Raw genomic sequence first — 9,518 nt, 5'->3', positions numbered from 1 at the left:
ATTGATTATATTTAGTGTTTATTCAATAATACAATAAAGTATTATTAAATAAATACTTTAGAGCTAGGCATTTGATAACAACAAATAAACGAAGGTCGTGTGATGGAAGAATTTATTCAATAATTCGTTTAGCGAAATATTTCGAATTTTTATTTTAAAAATAAATATTATCAATGAAGAGAAATAAGTTACGAAACATATTATAGTTTTGTTCTCATGCATGGAACTTATCTTCAATAATGACTGTACACTCAAAAAATGAATGTATTTTCCTGCCAAATGGTGACACACTTCCTGCATGTAGCACTGATACGTGCGAGGTAAAACTGGGTCAGGAAGACACAAAAAAGGGCAAAAAATGCATCGATAGTTGGACAAATCCTTTAAATTTTATGAATGTAGGCATCACCAAAAAGAATAGAAACGAAATTAAAGAAAAAATGAAATGAAAAGGAAATAAGTTTCACTTTTGGGACACGCTAAGTGTCTCACCTTGTGCATCTCAAGGAATTATGTCTGGAGCATCAAGACATTTTTCTGTGGCGACATACTGTATCTTGAATATGAATTTCAAACTTTCCATTTTATTGATAACGAAAAACAGTTCATCAAAGTTCATCATTCATATAAGACTTATGGCTGTCGTAATGTATGTAAATCATGTAAAATATTAATTATATGTATGACCATAAAATCTTAAGACTTTTCAATCTCAAGAAATTTCCTCTCGCGTCTCAAGATATTTTTTCTGGTGTTCGATATAGCGAAGCTCGTCAGTGCGCTGCTAGCTGTCGTGGTGGGAGGTCGTCTCTTTCCCGCTGCTCCCAAATCTCCAAGCCTTTCTAATGGCTCCCAATGGTTTAGATTGAAAGCAATAATACCTGAATTATTTATCAGGAAAAAGCGTGGTTTTTTAAGGAGGAAAAACTAAAAAAATGAATGTGCGGGAGGACCGAGATTGTGGCGGTAAATTCCGTGGACTTTTGTGAATTTGAGGCCAAGGCATTTTCCCCGCCAAATCTTGAATTTCGGAAAAGTTGTAATTTTACCTGAAAACAATTATATATTTTTCATCGCAATGGAGATGTTGGCTGCATTAATTAAATAGTAATGTTTCATTTTGAATTGAATTAAGCCATGTTTATCATACATGTTCTTTAAATGCGTTCATACATAACATTATAATATGAAATTCAATATATACAGTATATTCATTACATATAATATAATACAAGTCCATTATATATAAAAACGAAGAATGAAATAGATTATCTAATCTTCTGGTGGTACACTATAGAAGAGAACTTCAGCTCGACCTTAAATTTATGTATTGATTATAAAATGAAATGTATTGAACGTTAATTATATTATGCTGAGAACGCGTCATGTGCTCAAGATCTTTCTTTTTATCTATTCTCTTCATCACCATCGACACTAGTTGTCACCCCGGGGTGATTTATAGTTATATGAGATATAGTTTATAATTATACGTATTTTATAATTATAGGGATATAGTTTATAATTACACACACTAGTTTTCATCCCGGGATTTGACTTATACCCCACGGGGGTATAGGGGGGGAAGACTTAGACCCCACGGGGGAAGGTCTGGTATGGGGCGGGGGGCTGTGCCCCACAGTGGGGGGGGGGCCCGGAATGGCTGCTGCTGGGAATGGGAATGGCTTAGGAATGAGGCGGAGGAATCATTCCGAGGGACAATTTGTGGATACGGAGGAGGAATGGGGATAAACTTGGGGTATGATGCAGGAATAGGGGTGACTTATTCCTTGTACATGAGAGGTGTGGGTTTTGAAGGGGGTTGAAAGGGGGTTGAAAGGGGGTTGAAAAGAGGGGTTGAAATTTTTGAAGGGTGTTGACGGAGGTTAAAATGTTTGAAGGGGGTTGAAAAGAGGGGTTTAGGAGAGGGGTTGAAGAGAGGGATTGAAGAGAGGGGGTGAAGAGAGGGTGTGAAGAGAGGGGTTGAAGAGAGGGGGTGATGAGAGGGTTGAAGAGAGGGGTTGAAGAGAGGGGTTGAAGAGAGGGGTTGAAGAGAGGGGTTGAAGAGAGGGGTCGAAACGAGGGGTTGAAGTGAGCGTGCAGGGGTGCAAAATGGGGCTGAAAATGGGGTAGACCAGCATCACCATAAGTCTCACGCATCGCTTAACCGAACTTTTAACGAAATAAATTGAGCATTCAAATTTATTCTCAATAAAGCAATCAAATTTCGAGGTCGGGGAGGAAATTGATAAATACTCGTTAATATTTAATGTATTTATTAGAATCTACAATAAAAATCGTCGTAATAATACACGAGTTGTGCCATTATCGTGCCAGAATCCAGTCTGTGTGCAGGGTGGTAACTGTCGTGTGCTGGTGCGCCGCCTCTGTCTGCATATTTGTTACCCGCAACACTGATGTTGGTTCGAAAGGTAACTTTACAATGAAACCAGTGATGCAGTTGATTGGAATGGTTTGATTGGTTAAAGCAACGCTGTTTTTGGTTTATAAAGCTCGCTTGTTGCAAGCAACGCCTTTTATAGATATAGAAAAACATTCTTGTTGTAAGCAACTCTGCTATTGGTCGAAACAATTACTGCTTGTTGTAAGAAACTCCGCTATTGGTTGAGAAAAACATTCTTGTTGTAAGCAACTCTGCTATTGGTCGAAACAACCACTGCTTGTTGCAAGCGCCACGGCTATTGGCCGAGACAAGGATCATTGATAGCTGCCCTGCTATTGGTGGAGTTGGCGACTATGACGTCACCTGAGAAACATGAGGGGTGTCCCCCCTGCCCCCCCGTCTCCCGTACCACCCAGCACCCCCCCAACAGCTACAGCAGCAGTGTGGGGGGCGTGGACTACGGCAGCTGGCCTTGTAAGTCCCCGTCCGGTGAAAATTCACAGACGCGGCAGCTTCTGATTTGGTTTACCAGAAGCTGGGGCGACTCTAAATTTTGTTAGGGCAACCACCGTCACCATGGCCCCATCAACGATAGAGACAATTTGTCAATTATATATTTACGTAATATAAAAAGTGTAAAAAATATATGTATATATAAATATTTAATAATATAATCAATTTACAAATCGTAAATATAATCAATTATATATTTACGTAATATAAAAAATATATGTATAATTATAAATATGTAATAATATAATAAATTTTTATATCGTAAATACAATCAATTATATATATTCGTAATATAAAAAATATAAAAGATATAAATTCATATATATATTATATTATAATCAGTTTATAAATCGCAAAAATAATCAATTATATATTTACGTAATACTAGAAACAAAAAAATTAAACATATAATCAATTTATTAATCGTAAATATAATCAATTTATATTTATGTAATATATGGCTTATTGACTTGTAATTTACTATGATTATTTATTTTCGGGAGTAGAATTATGATGGTAAACAATGACTTTATTCTAAACTGTTCACGTAAGGTTAGTCCCGGTATGATAAGATTTTTATATGTTGTGCTCCCAAGACCGATAAACCCAAAATATATTTACAATTATTTATAAATCGTTAAGCATATCATAAGCTACCGTTATTTGGCTCGTGATAAAGAAATAAAAGCTGGAATTGATACTTTTTACCCTTCCAGGTTGGCATTGCCATTAAAAAACTATTTTCAGGTCCAGACAATTGCCCGACACGATAAGTATCCTGGATACGCGCCCCAGCAGCCCCTATATACAATATCCCGACACGATAAGTATCCTGGATACGCGCCCCAACAGCCCCTAAATACAATATCCTGACACGATAAGTATCCTGGATACGCGCCCCAACAGCCCCTATATATTGCGGCGCATTGCAATTCAAACACACAAACTTTTACGAATACCGAATTAATTTCATATATACAAATTTGTTCAACACAATCAGATTACTATGAATATTATATGACTTGGTGAATTTTCAATATATATTCCTAATGAAAGTCATCTTGACCCCGCAGCGAGCACGGACAGCCCGGGCCTGTGCGCCATCATCCTGACCTTCATCTCGTACCTCTTCATCATCGCCACGTTCCCCTTCAGCCTCTGCCTCTGCATCAAGGTGACGTTTGCTCACGTGTGGTGCTGTGTGGTGACGTGTGGTCTTTTGTGGTGGTATGATGAGGTTACGTGCGGTGTTATGTGGTGGTGTGATAAGATGACGTATAGTGACGTTGTCGAAGAGAATTTCTTCCTTGTAACCAATGGGAGATGGGCTACAGGTTACTTGTTTTCAGCAGCTTCCGTGGTGCGGGTGAATATTTTGCTACGGACTATCCAGGTTCCTGCGTTACATCCGGCCGTCAAATTGTTGACTCCTGGTAGAGTTTCCTCGAACTACCCAAAAAATACTGGGCCTTTCTCTAGTTTGGCAGAAGAGGGGCTGTTAGTCTGGAGGGCGATAGCTAGCAATTGCAGACAGGAAGGTAAAGAGGCCCGACCAGGGGTATTCCAGTTTCAAGGTGGAGGTGGTCGGTGGAAGGTTTTCGGAGGCGTTCTGAAGGTTTGATGATTTTTGATGGTGAGTGGAAGTATAATATTTCATATGGGTGTCGTATTCTTGCAGATTGAATTCTTTGTGATTCGTACGAGACAATAACGTCCTCTGAGAGACACATCGTTTGGTAATGGCCAGGACTTTCACGATGCACCAGGGACATGTAGCTTTTGTGGCTGCGGTCCTGGCCTTAAGGTAATAAAAACGGAGATTCTCAAACCATACTCCCGGGATTTTGTTTGTCGACTTTTTAGGAGCCAGTATTCCAGGGGTGACGTCAATGTGATTGACGTGAACTAGAGTAGAATAAGAAAATGTTCACAGGTGAGCGCCGAAGAAAGAGGACTCTAAAAAATGGGTCGTGGGTCGGGAGGCAGCTTGACTCCTCCATGTTGACATGAAAGCAGAAGCGAACAGAGGATCGTCTAAAATATCTTATCTTATATCTGATAAGATCTTATCTATAAGATCTTATCATCTTATGGTGTTCTGTGAATTACTAGGAAAAGTCTTGGAGTGCATTAGAGTCCCCAAATTTCGTCTACGGAAAGGATCTTCGTTAGGTCAAAGTACTTCCTCGGAAATGGTAGAGTTGACAGATGTAATTTGGAAATCCCTGGTAAACGTCACGATAGACTGGGTCTGGTTGATTGCTCAATTTGAACTCGATCTATTTTTGCGCGGAAGGGCCTTCAACTTGAAATGTTGTTCCGGAAGTGGGCAGTTCAACAATCTGCTCCATGTGTGTTTCAGTCCCTGGTTGCAGTGTCCAGCCCGTAATCATCTTCGTGTCACCACCCGCAGGTGGTGCAGGAGTACGAGAGGGCCGTCATCTTCAGGCTCGGTCGCCTCCTGAAGGGCGGCGCCAAGGGCCCCGGCATCTTCTTCATCATCCCCTGCATCGACTCCTACAAGAAAGTCGACCTCAGGACCGTGTCCTTCGACGTCCCGCCTCAAGAGGTAAAATTTCTCAACAACTTCTCTTTTCCTCTTTCATCGTCTCGTTCTGTCACTTCCCATCCATTTTGTACCCCTAGCATTATTAGCCTATGCCTGTCTTTACATACCACGTGCACGTTTGCCCTCGAAACGTGTTCATCCACACAATATCTCTTGGCAAATGTAAATTTCTTACAACCCACATTTAAGCGATCATAATGACTAGGTACATTCATAATTGGCATCTACGTAATTTGGACGGAATTTGAAAAAAAAACTGCAAAAGTAGTTCGAAACAAACAACAGACATGTTATGGTCACAATTCCCACGGTGGAATTCCGTGTTGCGTTCGTATGTGCAACAGATGATGTGATGACAAGACTGGTATTTATATTTTTTAATAAAATCGCTCGTCCAGAACTTGCCAGCGGGTTTCCAGGAATAAAATACTTGAGGTGAAACTGGGCCGGAAAGCCTAGCCCCTTTCTCCAGAGCAACACTCAGTTACTCTGTATGATCTACCCAGGTCATTTGATTAAGGAAATAAGTAACCTTAAGCAACAAATGAAGCTAGTCGAAACTGAAATTAGTAAACGCTTAAATTCAACTAGAATTAGCAATAACGGAAGGAAATTGCAACTGAAACTCTTTCCAATATAAATTATTCACAACTGAAGCTAGCTTGAACTGCAACTAGTGACAACAGCTGCTGGTTACAAGCTTACAACTAGAATTAGGTAAAACTGGAACAAGTTGAAACTGAGCATATTTAAATGAGAACCATTGTATTTCACGTGGTAGCCACTTGACAGTACCATTGCAATTCCTCAAATCATTAACCGTCTAACTTGTTAACCTTTGTAAGCGCTCACCGCCCAGGTGAGGAAGGTGTATACTATCATGAATGCCATCCCCCCTGTTCCTGCAACTCTCCATTCTGACTCATTTCTTACAGGTTGCCCGTGCCATTATAATCATTGTCTTTGAACTCCATTTATAACGCATATGATGTGTATACATACAACATATGCCCTGTGAGCGTGTCTGGGTATGTGAGATTTATTACATAGCTCCTTACACACGAACATCGTGGATACTTAATATGATTCTACATATGTAAGCTGTCCCCTCTCAGCTAACTGTGGACATGGTATGTGGTTGTACTGTAAGACCTTTACTGATCAAGGTGCTTGAGAAGACTTTTGAATAAGTGCCTTTGGGTGAATTTTTGTCGTGTCAGTCACCTCAAGTGTACTCTTGATGCTAGTATAGGCAGTAGTTTCAAACTACCTTAATTGTGCAGGGAAGCTGTACAGATGTTCTTTTTCAAACGTCATTAAAATACGAAACTTTTATATTCTTAATCACCTTGAGCATTAAACCTATCAATATTTTTACTACGGTTTGGCAGGTATTAGAAGCCTTACCTAATTAACTAACATCATCTAGTCTCATACAGGGTGTCGCCAATGGAAGCCATGCCTACAATAACTAGTAACTAGGGAAACTAGTGCGACGATTATTGGTAGTGGCATAACTAAAATGAGGCGACTGGTACTAGTGTAATTAGTGTAAGAAAGGCGAACATTACTTGTTGCAAATATTAACTTAGGTACTAGGATGGTTTTTACTCATATTCCTCGTACAATTAATGCTTGTTTAAACTTTTTTATGAGGACCAGTACGATTCTAACTTACCACTCGCCTCATATTAAGAGTTTAGGGTATTACCACACATTGCCAACTAACCTACCTAGTACCTAGTTATACTACCTTTTTTATTTATAGCCTAACTCCTTGTTATTGATCTGCTCGGCTTCTTTAAACTTGGTTTACGTTTCGTTTTCTGTTGAAAAATCACTTTTTTTTTCATCATTTGTTATGCTCTGGTGCGACATAATTCTGTTTATTGGGGAACGGAATTGTCGGGGGCTGGCGGTTAAATAAGGGGGTAGGCCCTATAATCTGATGGTATAGATTTCGAATGAAAATTTCATTACATTTTTTGAAGAATTTTCAAATTATACACATACATCGAATGTTTACGCAATCATTTTGAAATTGAAATTACACTTAATATTATTCAGTTGTGTCCATTTGAAGTTACCGTTAGCAACACTTTGGATCAATGAGTGTTAAGGTATTAAAATCAAATATACTTTAAACTTTTACATGAGTTTAATAAGAAATATAAGGAAATCTTGAATCTCCTACTACACGACTAAGTAAAGTGGATTTGCGTAACAGTTACATTAGAATTTCCTCTTTTAATAGAAAGCAACAGAAACCTTTTCTTCAATCTAACATTGCAACTTTATTTCAATAAAAGATTTAATTTTTCTAGCAATGTACCTTTATTTAAATGGCCAGATTACACATATGTTGGAAATCAGTGAACATTCTGGTGCATATCTTCAAACATATTCGATGTTGACAACCTAGACGGTTCTTTGAACATTGTAACTGATGCATCCAAGTCTCGTACATGAAAAGTGTAATTGATAGATTAAAACGAAGATCCCTTTCCCTATTTGCTTTCTACTATGAAATGTTGATTTTTTCAAACGCATACTAATCGTCTCACATAATTCATTTAAATTATTCTTGTGTTGAGAACGTATATATGGCAGATACAATAAAGGTTCGATTCACATTTGGGATAATTAAACAACATTGCACAAGATTGTCCCGTGGTTCTATTTTCCTACTACCAAATTTCACAATATAACAACGAGGCTCTTGGTAGTGGCAATTTCCAATGTAGAATATTGAAAAAAAGGTTATGCATATTGACTGTCGGTTAAATAATTGTTTCTTTAGGGACATTAAAACTATGTCTCGGAAGTCCGTACTTGCGCCATTTTTCTGTAATCAAGGAAAGTGGTCGTGTTCATGAATATAAAATTTGTCAAATGGAGTCAACGTAACGAATTGGATACAAGTTGGATTTGACTTATGCCATGACAAGCTTGTAAGGTTAGGTTGTCATCCGTCCTCTGAATCGCCTATAAATTGCAGCATAATAACTATTTTAGATATGTACCTAACATAATTGGTAAATTACATATTTTTTCATGCTTCAGGCTCTACACTAATCTAAAACCTATACTAATCCAAACCTGTACTAAATCCCCAAAGCCACTTGATCTAATATTCAATTTTTTTGTCGTATTTTCATTTCATAACTCTTAATGATTTTGAAGTGTCATAGGAAGTGGTTCCGTTCACAGTTCGTGCATAGCAACGTAGCTACAATACCACAGTCTGAAAGAGACACATATGAACGATCTTTATTAATGCGGGATGTGAACATTTCAAGGGCTATTTCCCCCGGATCTCCCGGGCGAGAACAGTTCTTTGGCCAAGGAAATAAAGGTTTTCAAATCTTAATGTTGTAGCTGGTCTTGAATGTTCAGTGGACTAAATAAATTTAATATGTTTAGTAACAAATTTTGGTAAAACTTAACTTCCTCTTGATGTGTTTTCCTAAACTACCCAAATGAAATCCTCCTCTCTTGGTTGTTTTTTTTTAATAAGGTTTTACTTTGGAAGGATATAAAGAATCTATTAACAAACAAATTAAAGCTAATATCGAAAGACATCGGTACCCGGGCTTATTAAAATAGAACGCAGAATCATGTTGACACGAACTTGATTAAACAAAACTTAGGTAAATTACGTACCGGTTAATGTCAGAAGAAGGAAGATCAGCTATTTCTATTAAATTTGACAGCTTTTACACTAAAAGAAAAGTTTTTAGAACCCATTCTAACACGTATTTTAAAGACAATAACATTTCTATCTATTTCATCGCAAAGAATCCAAGAATCAAGGGTCAAGCTTTAAAACACGTCATTCAAATTTGGTAATTTAAAATGGTCGATGAGAAGCTCTGGAGGCTTTTCAAGTTATTGCGGTTGGTGGCACCCTTTTAAATGGAAGAATCCATAATGTTACTCGTTAATATTGAGTTGGCACAAACACCAACGTTAACCGTTTCTCACCTATCCTCTCTTCTTCCCATGTGTTGAACCCTATTTCTTTGTTTGAACTGA

At 38.2% G+C, this 9,518-nt stretch overlaps 1 protein-coding gene across 1 annotated transcript in view; it reads left to right on the top strand.

Moving 5' to 3' along the window:
* Positions 1-2,754: 2,754 nt before the first annotated feature.
* The window catches only part of LOC108664775 (band 7 protein AGAP004871), a 78,507-nt gene continuing 71,743 nt past the window's right edge, over positions 2,755-9,518 (top strand). Inside the window, exons 1-3 of the mRNA XM_047881275.1 lie at positions 2,755-2,875; positions 3,988-4,088; positions 5,328-5,483. Coding sequence (XP_047737231.1) covers positions 2,755-2,875; positions 3,988-4,088; positions 5,328-5,483 — 378 coding nt within the window. The remainder of the gene's footprint in view (positions 2,876-3,987; positions 4,089-5,327; positions 5,484-9,518) is intronic.

The sequence above is a fragment of the Hyalella azteca genome, unplaced genomic scaffold (genome assembly GCF_000764305.2).
Source record: "Hyalella azteca isolate HAZT.00-mixed unplaced genomic scaffold, Hazt_2.0.2 contig7523, whole genome shotgun sequence".
In the NCBI taxonomy this organism is placed as follows: domain Eukaryota; kingdom Metazoa; phylum Arthropoda; class Malacostraca; order Amphipoda; family Hyalellidae; genus Hyalella; species Hyalella azteca.
Note: the sequence above shows the minus strand (reverse complement) of the source record. Positions and strands in the feature narration are given on the sequence as shown.